This window comes from Pseudophryne corroboree, chromosome 2 (genome assembly GCF_028390025.1).
Source record: "Pseudophryne corroboree isolate aPseCor3 chromosome 2, aPseCor3.hap2, whole genome shotgun sequence".
In the NCBI taxonomy this organism is placed as follows: Eukaryota; Metazoa; Chordata; class Amphibia; order Anura; family Myobatrachidae; genus Pseudophryne; species Pseudophryne corroboree.
The window spans coordinates 872,392,244-872,410,582 of NC_086445.1; the positions used below are offsets into that span (position 1 = coordinate 872,392,244).

Here is an 18,339-nt window from a genome sequence, read left to right on the forward strand (position 1 = left end):
GGCTGGACGAACGCAGGGCGTGTTTGTGACTTCAAACCAGGAACGAAACGGGCTGAGCTGATCGCAGTGTAGGAGTAAGTCTCGAGCTACTCAGAAACTGCTAAGAATTATTTATTCGCAATTCTGCTAATCTTTCATTCGCAATTCTGCTAAGCGAAGATACACTCCCAGAGGGCGGCGGCCTAGCGTGTGCAATGCTGCTAAAAGCAGCTAGCGAGCGAACAACTCGGAATGACCCCCACTGTGTGAGGTAAAGTGCATGGCACACTGTGTGAAGTAAAGTGCATTGCAGATGGCATACTGTGAGGTAAAGTGCATAGCACACTAAATTACAAAGGTTTTATGTAAAATGGACATAAGCAAATTCATCTGAGCTGTCTCCATCGTCTATAGAAGCTTCCATGTTATACATTCCTGAGTTGAAGCGCTGAAGCATATTGGTAGTTGGTTTAAAATCCTTGCAACAAATACCCAAGCGTCTTAAACCATATCTGACATAAAGAATACCACATAAAGTGGTCCTGAATTGCTTCACTGTTGTGTGTCTGGTCAGTGTCTTTGTTGTTGTCATTGTTAAAACAAATTAGCCCTACTGAATACACACAACCGGCAGTCGGCAACAATAGACATAATGAATGACTCATCATCATTTCTTTAAGACTCTATTCATCCACAACATCTCACCTACAGTATGTCTGTACGAGGATCTGTGTTATATGGATGAATGACTAATTATCTCTGAAAGTTGGTGTCAGGGATACCTAAAAACAAAAGAAGCCCAAAAACAAGCAGCAAAAAAAAATATAAGCCCAAAAACAAGCAACCACCCAAAAAAATAAGCAACCAGAAGAAAAAACAAGCCCAATTCCGCTTGTTATAAGCTGAATTGGCAACTATGCTCAACCAGTACTCTACATGCCATTTATAACAGATTGCATGGCAACCCTCCCCCCAGTCAAACATACTGTATTTCTAAACAATAGATGATGTCTCCTTTCACTCCAAAAGAGTTAATCCAATTTGCCCAGAATACACATCCATATGCAGATACTGAATTTCTAAACAATAGATGACTTCTCCTTTCAAAAGACTTACTGCAATCCATTCCTACAATGTGATACAAACAAGCTGATCAGGCCGGCTCTGATGTTACACACTCGCCCAGAAAATGTTTGGGAAGGCCTGTATTTTTCCTCAGAAAATGGCCAGTTACTACCCACAAATGTCCCCTTCTTTAAATACTGTATTTTGTTTGAATTCATATCATTGTTTGGATGTCATTAGTCCTAGAACACAATGAAATGCATTGGTGTATTAAATATTGTATTATCACCCAAGATTGCATGGCAGAATGCAGTCACATTGGGTGAATGTGTCACCTGGAACAGGCAGGATCATACTGCATCTAACAGTGTACTGTACTTCTTATTAGGCTCATTCAGATACTGTATACCCAAAATAGAAGGGATAAGCAAATACAGTACATTGGGCTCATTTATCAATGAGTACATCGCTGACTGTGTGTGGGCACCCTCCTCTCCTGTAGCTGTGACTGTCTCTGCTATCAAACTGAGCACTAGAGACTGTGGCACAGTGCCAGAGTCTACAGCGCGTGCGTAGGACTTTGAAAAAATGGTGCAGCGCCCATTTTTCGGAGTCCTGCGCATGCGCTGTAGACTCTGGCACTCAGAGTGCTAGCAGCAGTGGTGACAGCTACGAGAGAGGAGGGGGCCCAAACATGGAGTCTGCACACTTAAGCTTGTGATACTTACTGTGTACAGATTAACAGTCTTTGGAAACTCTGTCCCTGATATTGGCCCTCATTCCGAGTTGTTCGCTCGCTAGCTGATTTTAGCAGCATTGCACTTGCTAAGCCGCCGCCCTCTGGGAGTGTATCTTAGCCTAGCAGAATAGTGAACGAAAGATTAGCAGAATTGCGAATAGAAAATTCTTAGCAGTTTCTGAGTAGCTCGAGACTTACTCCTACACTGCGATCAGCTCAGGCCGTTTCGTTCCTGGTTTGACGTCACAAACACGCCCTGCGTTCGGCCAGCCACTCCACCGTTTCTCCAGACATTCCCGCGTTTTTCCCTGACACGCCTGGGTTTTTTAGCCAATGCCGGGAAAACTCTGAGTTGCCGCCCAGAAACGCCCCTTTCCAGTCAATCATTTAGCGAACACCAGTGCGACTGAAAAGCGCCGCAGATGCTACAGCAAAACAGCTAAGTTTTTAGTAAAATAACTAAGCGCATGCATACCTTGCGCATGCGCAGTAAGCGACTAATCGCAGTATAGCGAAAATGGGCAACTCGGAATGACCCCCATTGTCTCTCCCCCTGAAACTGTATCTCTCTCCCACCCCACCCCTCTCTCTCTTTCTGAAATTTTGCAGGGCTACTATCTGGCCGGAATTAGCCCCTTAGTCATGAAGTAGTGACAAACATGAAGAAGTGGAGAAGTTACCAATGGCAACCAATCAGATTCTCGCTATTATTTTATACTATAGTATGCAATTTATAAATGTTACCACAATGCTGATTGCTTCACTTCTCCACTGTTTTCACTGCCTAACATGCTGCTACAGTATGTTCTACATGAAATCCCAGCCCCTGGCATTGTAATGTGGCCATGTCTGCGACTCACGTCTACTGTACAGTATGTACTGTAATTTAACACTCGCCAGATATTTACAGTACATCACGAACGAGCTTGCACCCCCTCATACAAAGCTCTGTAGTACTGTAATTGAACCATAATTTGCTACTGTACTGTTACTACTGTACTGTGCAGTGGCGGAACAAGCAAGCGGTGGGCCCAGGTGCGACAAAATGCTTTGGGCCCCCCCATCCCATCCAAGTCGACCCCATGGGCAGTGCGCGCCGTAGGCGCGCGCAAAAATACATAGTGGCGTGGCTTCGTGGGGAAGGGGTGTGTCCACAAAATAATACCAATTCATAAAACGGTGCACAGTAGTCTCCATTCTTCAAATTACGCCGCACAGTAGCACCACTACACCAGGTAGAGACCCTTTTACACCTTACAGCAAACAGATTCCCCTTTTTACACATAACGGCAGACAGCGTGCACTTTTTACACATAACGGCAGACAGCGTGCCCTCGTTACACATAGCGGCAGACAGCGTGCACTTTTTACACATTACGGCAGACAGCGTCCCCATTTTACACATTACGGCAGACAGCATACACTTTTTACACATAATGGCAGACAGCGTGCCCTCGTTACACATAGCGGCAGACAGCATCCCCTTTTTACACATTACGGCAGACAGCATACACTTTTTACACATAATGGCAGACAGCGTGCCCTCGTTACACATAGCGGCAGACAGCGTGCCCTCGTTACACATAGCGGCAGACAGCGTGCACTTTTTACACATTACGGCAGACAGCGTCCCCATTTTACACATTACGGCAGACAGCATACACTTTTTACACATAACGGCAGACAGCATCCCCATTTTACACATTACGGCAGACAGCATACACTTTTTACACATAACGGCAGACAGCGTGCCCTTTTTACACATTACGGCAGGCAGATTCTACCTTTTTACACATAGCGGCAGGCAGATTCCCCATTTTTATACATAGCGGCAGGCAGATTCCCCATTTTTACACATTGCGGCAGGCTGATTCCCCCTTTTTACACATTGCGGCAGGCAGATTCCCCATTTTTACATTGCGGCAGGCAGATTCCCCCTTTTTACACATTGCGGCAGGCAGATTCCCCATTTTTATACATAGCGGCAGGCAGATTCCCCATTTTTATACATAGCGGCAGGCAGTACCCCCTTTTTACACATTGCGGCAGGCTGATTCCCCCTTTTTACACATTGCGGCAGGCAGTCCCAACAAATAAAAAAAGAAAGAGACAGAAAGAAAGAAAGAAAGAAAGAAAGAAAGAAAGAAAGAAAGAAAGAAAGAAAGAAAGAAAGAAAAATTATACTTACCCTCTCTGTTGGCTCAGGCTCCTTGTGCAGCTTCCCGGGCAGTAGAGAAGAAGGAGGAGGGAGGTGGAGGAGGGAGCCGCAGCAGCGCTGTGTTATTGGTGGAGGCGCTGCTGCTGCTGCCCCTCTGCTTCACTATAGGCTGTTCTCAGAGACAGCCTATAGTGAAGCAGAGGAGCAGCAGCGCCTCCACCAGTAACAAAGCGCTGCTGCGGCTCCCTCCTTCACCTCCGTCCTCCACCTTACCCCGTACCGCTGCAGTGCGCGCCGCTCCTCTCCTCTCTCTCCGGGCGGCTGTGCGCTGCGGGCAGCGGTTGCCCGCAGCGCACAGCGGCATGTAATGAGTCAGTTTGACTCATTACATGCTTGGGCCCCTGAACAGAGGCGGGCCCCAGTGCAACGCACTGCTTGCACTGCCGGTAGTTCCGCCTCTGGTACTGTGCATGTACTTGAGTCTTATTATTGTGTATTGTAGAGTGCACTGCATAGTGTGAAGATGGTGAAAACCAAAGCATTCTATTCTGGAGCACAACCCCAGGGCTGGTGAGAGACCTTCTGGGCAAGGTGACTCACCTTCAAGCGCAAATTGATGGACTGACAGGAAAACTGGATGGACTTTGTAGTGATAACAGCAAGGGGGTGGGGGGAGTTTCAAGGCTCATTACTGATACATTATACAGTGCACTGTAGACTCTCTCTACTAAGGGGAAAAATAACACAAAACAGAACTGTAAACTAGAAAAAGTTTAATAAAAAAAAAACATGAAAGAAATAAACAAAAATTAAATGTGCTGCAAAATAATTTCGAACATTCTGTTCACCACCGCCCACAGAATCAGAATAAATTGCCGGACTTGCTCTGTGAAAATAAAAAACAATGTACAGTATTAGAACAGTAACACAGGTTGAGTACTGTACAGCAGTGGCGGAACAAGCAAGCGGTGGGCCCAGGTGCGACAAAATGCTTTGGCCCCCCCCCCCCCCATCCAAGTCCACCCTAGGGGCAGTGCGCGCCGTAGGCGCGCGCAAAAATACATAGTGGCGTGGCTTCGTGGGGAAGGGGTGTGGCCACAAAATAATACCTACACAGTAGTCTCCATTATTCAAATTACGCCGCACAGTAGCACCACTACACCAGGTAGAGACCCTTTTACACCTTACAGCGAACAGATTCCTCTTTTTACACATTACAGCAGACAGCGTGCCCTTTTTACACATAACGGCAGACCGCGTGCCCTTGTTACACATTACGGCAGACAGCGTGCCCTTTTTACACATTACAGCAGACAGCGTGCCCTTGTTACACATAGCGGCAGACAGCGTGCCCTTTTTACACATTACGGCAGACAGCGTGCCCTTGTTACACATTACGGCAGACCGCGTGCCCTTGTTACACATTACGGCAGACAGCGTGCCCTTGTTACACATTACGGCAGACAGCGTCCCCATTTTTACACATTACGGCAGGCAGATTCCCCATTTTTACACATAGCAGCAGGCAGATTCCCCATTTTTACACATAGCGTCAGGCAGTCCCCCTGTTTTACACATAGCGTCAGGCAGTCCCCCTTTTTTACACATTACGGCAGGCAGATTCCCCTTTTTACACATTGCGTCGGGCAGATTACCCCTTTTTACACATAGCGGCAGGCAGTCCCCCATTTTTACACATTGCGGCAGGCTGATTCCCCCTTTTTACACATTGCGGCAGGCAGTCCCCCCTTTTTACACATTGCGGCAGGCAATCCCCCCTTTTTACACATTGCGGCAGGCAGTCCCCCCTTTTTACACATTGCGGCAGGCAATCCCCCCTTTTTACACATTGCTGCAGGCAGTCCCCCCTTTTTACACATTGCTGCAGGCAGTCCCCCCTTTTTACACATTGCGGCAGGTATGCCCCCCTTTTTACACATTGCGGCAGGTAGTCCCCCCTTTTTACACAGTGCAGCAGGTAGTCCCCCATTTTTACACAGTGCGGCAGGTAGTCCCCCATTTTTACACATTGCGGCAGGCAGGCACAAGAAAGAAGGAAAGAAGGAAAGAAGGAAAGAAAGAAAGAAAGAAAGAAAGAAAGAAAGAAAGAAAGAAAGAAAGAAAGAAAGAAAGAAAGAAAGAAAGAAAGAAAGAAGAATTATACTTACCCTCTCCGCTGGCTCAGGCTCCTCGGTGCAGCGTCAGAGACGATTCCCGGGCTGGAGAGAAGGAGGAGGAGGGAGGCTGAGAAGGGAGCCGCAGCAGCGCTGTGTTACTGGTGGAGGCGCTGCTGCTGCTGCCCCTCTGCTTCCCTATAGGCTGTTCTCGGAAGACAGCCTATAGGGAAGCAGAGGGGCAGCAGCAGCAGCGCCTCCACCAGTAACAAAGCGCTGCTGCGGCTCCCTTCTCAGCCTCCCTCCTCCTCCATCCCCCGTCTGTAGTACCGCTGCTCCTCTCCTCTCCTCTCTTCGCCGGGCGGCTGTGCGCTGCGGGCAGCGGTTGCCCGCAGCGCACAGCGGCATGTAATGAGTCAGTTTGACTCATTACATGCTTGGGCCCCTGGACAGAGGCGGGCCCCAGTGCAGTGCACTGCCTGCACTGCCGGTAGTTCCGCCTCTGCTGTACAGTATACTGTACAGCACTTCAAAGTTTATGAACAGTATGCATGTAAAATAACATTATTATTATTATTATTATTATTATTATTATTATTATTATTACTATACCCCTTGAAAGATTGTCCGGCCCATAGCCCCTCTGTTCTGGTCCTGGTTGTGTGGTGGTGGTGGTGGAGGTGGAGGTGGGAGCCGGAGGGCGCAGTAGGCCCTGGTCCGCCTGGAGGCCTGTCAATGTGGAAAAATAATTAAACACATTGGACCCTGTACAGTAGTTACTGTATCAAACACATTGGTCACAGCATTAACATTGTCCCCAGCAGTGATCAAACAGAAGCATTCACCCCCACAGGAATAACGCACATTGGCCCCCCCACAGTAAGCAAACACATTGTTCCCCGTACTAAGCAAAATCAGCAGGCCCAGCAGTAACTTTTGGGGTAGTAAAGCATAACACAGTATACAGTACTTACCATAGCCCCTACATTTAACCCACCTTTTCTGCAGCCTAAGCCAAAAAACTCCTCCGCAGCTTAGCACTAACCCTCCCTGCCGTAGATTATCCTTAACCTCCACCAGCGATGCCTAAACTTAACCATCCCTGGAGGTGACTTAGCCAAAGCCCTCTTCCCTCCAGCCTATTGACTAAGCTTACTTATAGAGGGTCCAGGAATGCTGGATGGTGGGGTGGTGGTGGTGGTGGTGGTGGTGGTTGAGGCAGCCAGAGGGCGCAGTCGGCCCAGATGCGACTGGAGGCCTGTCAATGTGGAAAAATAATAAAAAACATTGGCCCCTGTACAGTATTGACTGTATCAAACACATTGGTCACAACATTAACATTGTCCCCAGCAGTGATCAAACAGAAACATTCACCCCCACAGGAATAAAGCACATTGCCCCCCCCCCCCCCCACCCACAGTAAGCAAACACATTGTTCCCCGTACTAAGCAAAATCAGCAGGCCCAGCAGTAACTTTTGGGGTAGTAAAGCATAACACAGTATACAGTACTTACCATAGCCCCTACATTTAACCCACCTTTTCTGCAGCCTAACCCAAAAAACTCCTCCACAGCTTAGCCCTAACCCTCCCTGCCATAGACTATCCTTAACCTCCACCAGCGATGCCTAAACTTAACCATCCCTGGTGGTGACTTAGCCAAAGCCCTCTTCCCTGCAGCCTATTGACTTAGCTTACTTATTGAGGGTCCGGGAATGCTGGAAGGTGGAGGAGTGGTGGTGGTGGTGGTGGTGGTGGTGGTGGAGGTGGAGGAGGTGGGAGCCGGAGGGCTTGGTGTGCCCTGGTCCGCCTGGAGGTCTGTCACTGTGGAAAAATAATAAAAAACCATTGGTCTCTGTACAGTAGTTACTGTATCAAACACATTGCCCACAGCATTAACACTGTCCCCAGCAGTGATCAAACAGAAGCATTCACCCCCACAGGAATAACGCACATTGGCCCCCCCACAGTAAGCAAACACATTATTCCCCGTACTAAGCAAAATTGTAATAGGTGGTAAAGCGTACCTGCAGTCTCACGCCTGTCCAGTTGCGGCCCCTCTGGTCGTTCACTTCTTGCTTGTCGCGACGTCGGGCGGAATCTGCGTGGAAAGGCTGCGGAGGACCTGGGCAGAAGGGACGAGGATACCCCGGTATAGACAACACCCCCCTTAAAGGTGAAAGGACCACTACGGTGGGGTACAGTAACACAGATTTATTATAGTAAACTGGGATATATGACACTATCAACATAAGCGCCCATCAGCATGTCATTACACAGATTATCGTCAGAAAAGTTGATGCAATAATATTCAAACAATATTATTATTAGTAAGTCACTAGATGGTGCTGTGGATCCAGCAAAAGAGAGCCTCAGTCCCTATACACAATCCGGGGTAGTTCAAACGCGCGTTTGTACGGTAATGTCACTGCAGTGATATCTGTTCTTGCATCAAAGGGGAGGCAGGTTAGTGGCTCTTACTCCGTTAAAGTCAGTGTGTCCCTGTAGTCGGGTAGCTGCTGTGCAAGTGGTAGCTCAGGCTTAGTGTTATAGTGACTGAGGCACAGAGATGGGTCAGAGTCTTGCCTTCACACGGTCCTTGTGGCTGCAAAGGACCTACTCATTAAGGGGATTCAACTTCCAGTCATAACAGTGGCATATAAAAGTATCTGAGGGTCTCCGGGGAGAGTATTCTCTGGCCAGCAGTGGACAAACGGGGTGGAATACTGTAAGTGTTTGCTCTACCTGTGAGGTGGCGATGTCTGGTCCCTCCAGCTCTTCCCCTCCAGTACAGCTATACCGTGCTGTGGCTCTTGTCCCCTCTCTGTGCGGTGTCTGTGCGGTGTGAGCCTACTTGCAGGCAGCGGCAGAGCGTCTCGGCGCTAACGGCACTGGCGGTGGGGTTCACGCCGTCTTCCAGGTCCCGTCCACGGCTCTCCTTACACGCTGGCCGGCGGCTCTCCCTCTCTCTGCGGGGCACCGTAGCGCGCTGCTGCTCTCGCGTCACTCCCCTTCAGTCCTGCTCTTCAGTGCAGCTGCAGGGCGTGTTCCGTCTCCTCCGTTCGGCGGTGAGCTCTCTGTCTCCTCCGTTCGTCCGCCTCTCTGCTTTCTTTGGCGCCAGTACCGCCTCCTATTCTCCCGCTTTTTCCGGCTGCCAATCCCCTTGAGCCTCCAGACTCTTTCCTCCTGGGTCCTAGTGTCCTCCAAGTATTTGGGACCCCGTTTGTTGCCTAGCAACCGGATAGTAGCTGCAATGGCGATAACGAGGAACCGGGGCAAATGCCAGGCATCACATTTTCCCCCTCTGGAAGATTGCGTGTCCTCACGCATTAAGCAACATGCCAAACGTCAATGCCCCAGTCTTTCAAGATGCGAACAATAGTAAATGGGTGAATACAATCAAGTTGGGTACCAACACACCTATACATTTCTGAACAACATATTTACAGGTCAACTATTAGTTTATTCACGGTACCTAGGGGGTGGGACGCCTTTTGTGCTACGGTCCGACCTCCTAATCTCTATACTGGGGGCTCTGTTTTCACCACAGGTGGTCACGGGATCGGGATGACTTTGACCCTCCGAGGGCTCATTCACCACGGGGTTGAGGGTGTCATGAGTTGCTGAGCTCGATGCGGGTGGACCGCACATAAAGAGTAAGAGCTCCATGGGGTCAAGTAGGGGTATGTCGCCCGGGGACCCCCGCCCTTCTGCCGCAGGTGGGTTTGCTACTCCTGATGATACTTCGGAGGTGTAAGGCTTGAGTTGTTCTCTGGACACAACACTGAGGGGCCCATCTTGACCTCGGCGGATCTTATAGGTGAACCGTTCTCCCTCCGGGATGCTGACGACAACATAGGGTACGTTTTCCCACATAGTGTCCAACTTACTGATGCGGTGGTTCCGTTTCTTCCAGACAAGGTCTCCCACATGCAGAGGCGTAGGACGGATGGTTGCATTGTAATTCTTTTCTTGGCGGTGTCGGACGGTTCCCATCCGCATTTTCAACAGTTCTCTGGCTGCCTCCATTCTCCGCTGATGCTCACGGACCCAGTCGGTTTGTGGAGTGGCAGGCGATGTTAACCTGGGGGCAAGCTCTAGGTCTTGAGGCAGTTTACCTTGTCGACCGAACATAAGATAGTATGGTGTAAAACCGGTGGAGGAATGTTCCGCATTATTGTAGAGATAGACGAGTTCGGGCAGCAAGGTCGGCCAACGGGCGCGGTCTCCAACTGGTAGGCTTCGGAGCATTCCAATGAGGGTCTGGTTAGCTCTCTCGCACAAACCATTCCCCTGGGGGTGGTAGGCTGTCGTTCTTGCTTTCTGGCAGCCATAATAGGAGCACAGTTCATAGAATAGCTGCGACTCAAAGGCGGGCCCTTGGTCGGTCAGTATGCACTCGGGGTACCCGTAGGGTCGGGCGAAGTGTTTCAGGAATAGTTCGGCCGTAGTCTTAGCAGTCAGGTCTTTCACAGGGACCGCCACTAGGAGTTTGCTATAGTGGTCGGTCATTGTTAAGGCATAGTTGTGTCCACTGGTGCTGGGCTCTAGTTTCACGTGATCGAGAGCGACTATTTGCAGTGGACGGTGACTCTTGATGGGATGCAAAAAGTCTTTCTGGTGTGCATCCGGGTGTCTTTTCAGGTTGCAGGGAATACAGTCCCGACACCATCGTTCTACGTCTTCATGCAGACCTATCCAGAAATACCTGGTACGTAAGATGGCTTCCGTTTTTTGTGTACCGAAATGCCCCGACTTGTCGTGGTAGGCGGTAAGTAGGAAATTTGCCTGTTTCCGGGGGACAACCACTTGGTTCACTGTCTGGTGAGTACCGGGGTCAATGCTGGTGCGTACCAAGATACCCTGTATCAGGTGAAATTGTCTCCGATGTCGCAATAACTTTACCAGCTCCGGGTCCGCTTCGGCACGTTGTGCTCGGGTCAGTTGATGGTTCCTTCGGAGGAGGGCTGTAAGTTCCTTCAGTACTGGGTTTTGTTGCTGGATCGATTCCCAATCCACAGCAGGGGCTTCGGGCAATTCCGACCGTCGTTGGTCTGCGACGGCTAATGGGTCTGGGGTGACCGTCCATCTTTTCTTCGAGGCTTTGAAGACAGGGGTTTCTATTTCTTCCGCAACATCCCTTTCTTCTTCCGCTACATCGGTGGTGGGTAACCGGGACAGAGCGTCGGCGTTGCCGTTGGACTTCCCACTCCTGTAGGACACGGTATACTGGAAGTTGGCGAGTCGTGATACCCATCGCTGTTCAAGGGCGCCGAGTCGGGCCGAGGACAGGTGCGCCAAGGGATTGTTGTCTGTCATGACGACAAATGGCGTCGCGGCGAGATAGTGTTTGAATTTTTCCGTGACAGCCCAGACTAGGGCGAGCAGTTCCATCTTGAAAGCACTGTAATTTTCGCAATTCCGTTCTGTCTTGCGTAATCCTCTACTGGCATATGCGATGACCCTCTCACGCCCATTCTGCACCTGAGACAGTACGGCTCCTAGTCCATGATGACTGGCGTCAGTGCAGACTTGGAATGGCTGCTCGTAATCTGGGTAAGCCAATAGCGGGGCTTCCGTCAAGGAAGTCTTCAACTGGTGGAAGGCCTGCTGTTGTTCTTCGCCCCACTGCACTGGTGACGATCCCCTCCTATCGCGGCCAGACTGACCTCTCAGCAGTTCATGCAATGGAGCCGCCACCTTGGCAAAGTGTTCCACAAAACGCCTGTAATAGCCCACGAACCCGAGGTAGCTTCGGACATCTTTCACAGTCTTTGGCACTGGCCAGTCCCGAACCACTCGGACCTTCTCGGGATCGGGCATCACGCCTTCTGCGCTGACGACATGGCCTAAGTACTGAACCTTGGGTTTGAGTAGGTGGCATTTCGTGGGTTTAAGTTTCAGACCACACTTTGTCAGTTGTTGGAACACTTCCTCTAGATGCTGCAAGTGGTCTTCATAACTTTTCGAGAAGATTATTACGTCATCGAGGTACAGCAAGGCCATCTCAAAGTTGTGTTGTCCAAGACAGTGTTCCATGACGCGCTGGAATGTGGCGGGCGCGTTACAAAGTCCAAAAGGCATCCTTTCGAATTCAAACAGACCCATTGGCGTTGTGAAGGCTGTCTTTTCTATGTCTTCCGGGGCCATCTGAATCTGCCAGTATCCACTGGTGAGGTCGAGGGTGGAAAAGTAGGCAGCAGTCTTCAGGGCCGTCAGGGACTCTTCAATCCGGGGGAGCGGGTAGGCGTCCTTATGGGTAACCGCATTGAGCTTGCGGTAATCGACGCAGAAATGTAGGCTGCCGTCCTTCTTCTTAACGATCACTAGCGGAGCTGCCCATGGACTGTGACTTTCTTTGATAACTCCTGCGTCTTTCATTTCTGCTATCATTTTCCTCACGGGCTGGTACAAGGCTGGAGGAAGGGGTCGGTGTCTTTCTTTAATAGGAGGGGTCGTCCCTGTGGGGATGTGGTGATACACTTTGTCGGCTCTGCCGAAGTCAGAAGGGTGTTGGCTAAAGGCTGCTGCATTCCGCCGCACCACTCGTAACACTCCCGCTTTCTGTTCATTGGGGGTATCAGCGTTGCCGATCTGAATATCCGCCCACCACGGGGGCTCTTGACCAGTCGTTGACGGCCCCTCGGTCGCCGTCTCTTGGGCTGCTGTGATTACCTCTTGGCCTACGATGTCTTGGAAGTCGATTGAGCTTATTTTTGCCACCAGGCAGCGCTTGTGTAGTCTGATAGCATAGGGGTGCGGGTTCAATATGCGTACTGGCACTCTTCCGTGTTTCACCTTTGCTAGCGTTCTCGCCACCGCGAAGGGTTGTTGGCCCTCCGAGTCACAGGGTTCCACCAAGGCTTCATAATCTCTTCCTCCTGGACCGATTCTTGCTCTACACCAAACTACATGTTCAGAGTTCGGCCTCAAGAGGGTGGCCCGTTGGTCGGCGATTCTGGCTTTCCCCACCTCTCCTTGATGGTTGGCGAATTTCTTCTCCTTCTCCAGCAGGTGCACCGTCTGCTGCAAGGCTCTCCGCTCTACTGGGGCGGCTATCTGCATCTCTTGTCGAAGGGCTTCTACTAGCTCGTCCGGGCAGTTTTTCAAGACGTTCATCCCCAGGATGACGGGAGGTAGGTGGGTGTTAGGAGCTGTGGTGATCAGATACCCTTGCCGGGGTAACGTCGCGTTCCCAATTTTTGTGTCTGCTTCCCAGTAACCCTGATACGTTATGGGGTGTCCATTGCTTGCCAGCAGATGGAGCCAGGTGGTTGGTGGGGACACAATGGCGGCTTCGTCCCAGTACTGAAGGAACTCGGTGATCCGGATGGTGGAGACTTGTGACCCAGTATCCAACAGAGCTGGAATTTCGATTCCATCGATACAGATCTTCAGGTGTGGGCACTCCCCGACGTATCTGGACCATTCTTGGGGCAGTGGCCCACTTACTGGTTCCTCTCCCGAAGGTCGGTCCGCTGCCTCGGGAGTTCCTCGTTTAAAGCATCCACAGGACAGTTCCTTTCGATATGGCCACTTTGCCGACACCTTCTGCATATCGGGCTCCCCTGTGAGTCGAATTGGTCGGTGGGTCTTCGGCCATATTCCCTTACCACATCCCAGCGAGGACGACTTCGTCCACTTCGTTCTTGACGCCATTCTTGGCGCCTATTCCTCCCTTGGTCCCTGTTGAACTCGTCCATTCTTCGGTTCATTCGGGAGAGAGTCGCCGTCATCTCCGCCAGTTTCTGATTGAGCGTTTCCATAGAATCTGGACTTGGTGAGGCTTGTGCTTGTTGGAGGACCGTTCCTCCTTGGGTTGGCCCGTCAGATTTCCTAAGCGGCGTGGTTTCCCTATAGCTATCCTCTTCACTCCACTCCAAAGACGCGTCTTTCTCTACATTATTACTCTGATTCCTCCCCAGGATCTGCAGCATCGTTTCTTTGAATTCAGAGAAGGAGCTTTCTGGTTGTCGTCGTCTCTCCATGCGCATTTGGGAACAAATCGTCTCTCCTCTTGCCCCTTCCACAAACAGGTCTGTTAATGTTTTGTCTATCCCTTCAACCTCTCGTTCATCTAGAGCCCGTATAGTCTTTGCAGCTTCTTGTAGGGCCAGCGCAAAATCGCGCAATGATTCATCGGGTCTTTGTTTCCTCGCATAAAGGCGGCTCTTTAATTCTGCTATTGTCTGGCAGTCGAATATGGTGACTAGCTTCTTGAAGATGCATTCGACGGTCTTCTTTTCGCTGTCTTCCCATGCCTTCACTTCCCGGAGCGCCGAATCTGTCAATTGACCCATCACGATCTCTATTTTCTGTTCCTCAGTTAGCGAGTACAGGCGGAACATGGAGTACATCTTATCTTTAAATTCTTTAAACGTACTTGAACCTGGCACTTGTTTTCCTGCAAACGTTGGTAACCATGGCGCTCCAAAATAGTATGGCATAGTCAACGGTGATGCCGCCATAGTGGTCGTGTTTCCCTGTGCGGGTGGCGGTGGTAGCATGGGAGCAGCAGGAACCTGTGGATCCGTCATCTTGTTCGTATCCTGTTCGTGGACGCCAAGTGTAATAGGTGGTAAAGCGTACCTGCAGTCTCACGCCTGTCCAGTTGCGGCCCCTCTGGTCGTTCACTTCTTGCTTGTCGCGACGTCGGGCGGAATCTGCGTGGAAAGGCTGCGGAGGACCTGGGCAGAAGGGACGAGGATACCCCGGTATAGACAACACCCCCCTTAAAGGTGAAAGGACCACTACGGTGGGGTACAGTAACACAGATTTATTATAGTAAGCTGGGATATATGACACTATCAACATAAGCGCCCATCAGCATGTCATTACACAGATTATCGTCAGAAAAGTTGATGCAATAATATTCAAACAATATTATTATTAGTAAGTCACTAGATGGTGCTGTGGATCCAGCAAAAGAGAGCCTCAGTCCCTATACACAATCCGGGGTAGTTCAAACGCGCGTTTGTACGGTAATGTCACTGCAGTGATATCTGTTCTTGCATCAAAGGGGAGGCAGGTTAGTGGCTCTTACTCCGTTAAAGTCAGTGTGTCCCTGTAGTCGGGTAGCTGCTGTGCAAGTGGTAGCTCAGGCTTAGTGTTATAGTGACTGAGGCACAGAGATGGGTCAGAGTCTTGCCTTCACACGGTCCTTGTGGCTGCAAAGGACCTACTCATTAAGGGGATTCAACTTCCAGTCATAACAGTGGCATATAAAAGTATCTGAGGGTCTCCGGGGAGAGTATTCTCTGGCCAGCAGTGGACAAACGGGGTGGAATACTGTAAGTGTTTGCTCTACCTGTGAGGTGGCGATGTCTGGTCCCTCCAGCTCTTCCCCTCCAGTACAGCTATCCCGTGCTGTGGCTCTTGTCCCCTCTCTGTGCGGTGTCTGTGCGGTGTGAGCCTACTTGCAGGCAGCGGCAGAGCGTCTCGGCGCTAACGGCACTGGCGGTGGGGTTCACGCCGTCTTCCAGGTCCCGTCCACGGCTCTCCTTACACGCTGGCCGGCGGCTCTCCCTCTCTCTGCGGGGCACCGTAGCGCGCTGCTGCTCTCGCGTCACTCCCCTTCAGTCCTGCTCTTCAGTGCAGCTGCAGGGCGTGTTCCGTCTCCTCCGTTCGGCGGTGAGCTCTCTGTCTCCTCCGTTCGTCCGCCTCTCTGCTTTCTTTGGCGCCAGTCCCGCCTCCTATTCTCCCGCTTTTTCCGGCTGCCAATCCCCTTGAGCCTCCAGACTCTTTCCTCCTGGGTCCTAGTGTCCTCCAAGTATTTGGGACCCCGTTTGTTGCCTAGCAACCGGATAGTAGCTGCAATGGCGATAACGAGGAACCGGGGCAAATGCCAGGCATCACAAAATCAGCAGGCCCAGCAGTATCTTTTGGGGTAGTAAAGCATAACACAGTATACAGTACTTACCATACCCCCCTACCTTTAATGTTTTACTTTAAATGGAAAAAAAAAGGACACAATAAAGAGAGTACAGGACTTACTGGTTGCTGGGCTTGTGCCTGGTATGGCTGTAAAGCCATGTCGCCGGGCTCTGTCCTGTTGTATCCTCCGACGTTCTGGGTACAAAAAATAATTACAGTGTCCTTAGACACAGTCCTGCACATACAGTACTGAATACTGTAACAGTAATTTCATATTATCAAACAGTAGTGTTCCTTATAAACAATGCCTACAGTAGTGCAGTGCCAGATAGACATGATATGCCCCCCAGCAGTGCCAGCTACATATTATGCCAGATACAGTATGCCCCCACGGTGTTTATGCTAAGAAATGACACGTACTGCATCAGTACACACTGTAAAGACAAAATCCATATACAGTACTGTAGTGTGAATTGGGCCTTACAAACAATGCCTACAGTAGTGCAGTGCCAGATAGACATGATATGCCCCCCAGCAGTGCCAGCTACACATGGTATGCCCCCACAGTGCTAGATACAGTATGCCCCCGCGGTGTTTATGCTAAGAAATGACACGTACTGCATCAGTACACACTGTAAAGACAAAATTCATATACAGTACTGTAGTGTGAATTGGGCCTTACAAACAATGCCTACAGTAGTGCAGTGCCAGATAGACATGATATGCCCCCCAGCAGTGCCAGCTACACATGGTATGCCCCCACAGTGCCAGATACAGTATTCCCCCACGGTGTTTATGCTAAGAAATGACAGGTACTGCATCAGTACACACTGTAAAGACAAAATCCATATACAGTACTGTAGTGTGAATTGGGCCTTACAAACAATGCCTACAGTAGTGCAGTGCCAGATAGACATGATATGCCCCCCAGCAGTGCCAGCTACACATGGTATGCCCCCACATTGTCAGATACAGTATGCCCTCACGGTGTTTATGCTAAGAAATGACACGTACTGCATCAGTACACACTGTAAAGACAAAATCCATATACAGTACTGTAGTGTGAATTGGGCCTTACAAACAATGCCTACAGTAGTGCAGTGCCAGATAGACATGATATGCCCCCAGCAGTGCCAGCTACACATGGTATGCCCCCACAGTGCCAGATACAGTATGCCATACTTGCCTACCTGAGGGAGAAAATGCTCTGTTCCTGGACTTTCCTGGTAATGTATGATTGCCATCACCTGTGGTGAGCTAGTTAATTGATAGGAAAGGTGTTTCACCACAGGTGATGGCAATCATACATTACCAGGACAGTCCAGGAACAGAGCATTTCCTCCCTCATGGAGAGGGTCAGGTAGGCAAGTATGCAGTATGCCCCCATGGCATGCTTGCCTACCTGACCCTCTCCATGAGGGAGAAAATGCTCTGTTCCTGGACTTTCCTGGTAATGTATGATTGCCATCACCTGTGGTGAGCTAGTTAATTGACAAGCAAGGTGTTTCACCACAGGTGATGGCAATCATACATTACCAGGAAAGACCAGGAACAGAGCATGTTCTCCCTCATGAAGAGGGTCAGGTAGGCAAGTATGCCCCATGGTGTTTATGCTAAGAAATGAAACCCATCAGTACACACTGTAAAGACAAAACCCATATACAGTACTATAGTGTGAATTGGGCCTATTAGTTATGCTTTGTAGCAGACCATGTGTACAGGTGGTGGCTAGTGATCATCATGCTGCCATGATGATGGGCCTATTTTGATGTGTAGGCCTGGAGCTGTAGCTCCATCCGCCCCATTGTTAATCTGGCCCTGTGTACTGTACTAAACAATAATAAAGCGCAGTACTGGACTGTACTTACTCATTATTAGAGACAGCCGCAGCAACTCCTGCTTCCTCGGCTGTCTGGAGACCAAGTCACTCCACCTCCGCTGGAGTGACCGTATAGAACGTGATCTCTCATACTTAAATAAAATTTCACGGCGGGCTCGGTTATATGCCCGCCGCTTCTCCCGAATATTGGCCAAGGGCCGGTCGCGCCACCTCAATAGAATGAGGAGCTCCCCGCGTAGGTATGGGCTTCTGTGGGTCGCCATTTTTCCTACTGAAGTCCCTAGCATGACGCATGACGCTGGATGCACCTGACAGATAGTAGGATAAATAAGTAAATAAATAAGTTGTGTGCTCCAACCGGAGATCGAACCCAGGGAGCACGCAATGCACATGCCTTACTCTAACCACTAGGCCACCGATATCTCTGGTATCAGCAAGCACCTTTTTAAAATATAATATACTGAATAGGGAAACATGGACCTAGTGGCCCTCCGGGTGTATACTGTATGTGATGTGTTATATCTGACTGCTTTCAAAAAAAATAAAATAAAAGCTAGTCCGATATAGTATTGC

The 18,339-nt window shown here is 50.0% G+C and overlaps 2 protein-coding genes across 6 annotated transcripts in view; one reads left to right on the forward strand and one right to left on the reverse strand.

The window, feature by feature from the left end:
• CRYBA1 (crystallin beta A1) overlaps positions 1 to 18,339 on the forward strand; it is a 390,148-nt gene that overhangs the window by 309,950 nt on the left and 61,859 nt on the right. The window lies entirely within an intron of this gene.
• The window catches only part of LOC135049921 (podocalyxin-like), a 179,964-nt gene continuing 166,368 nt past the window's right edge, over positions 4,744 to 18,339 (reverse strand). For 3 of the 4 annotated variants that reach the window (XM_063955936.1, XM_063955935.1, XM_063955934.1), the window contains 5 exons: positions 16,047 to 16,121; positions 7,752 to 7,877; positions 7,212 to 7,313; positions 6,668 to 6,784; positions 4,744 to 4,827 (listed from right to left, as the gene is read on the reverse strand). In XM_063955936.1, the coding sequence (XP_063812006.1) occupies positions 4,751 to 4,827; positions 6,668 to 6,784; positions 7,212 to 7,313; positions 7,752 to 7,877; position 16,047 (423 nt within the window). In that variant the 5' untranslated portion in view covers positions 16,048 to 16,121 and the 3' untranslated portion in view covers positions 4,744 to 4,750. Of the gene's footprint in view, positions 4,828 to 6,667; positions 6,785 to 7,211; positions 7,314 to 7,751; positions 7,878 to 14,644; positions 14,804 to 16,046; positions 16,122 to 18,339 lie in introns of those variants that run through there. The other variant, XR_010241511.1, reaches the window with a different exon arrangement.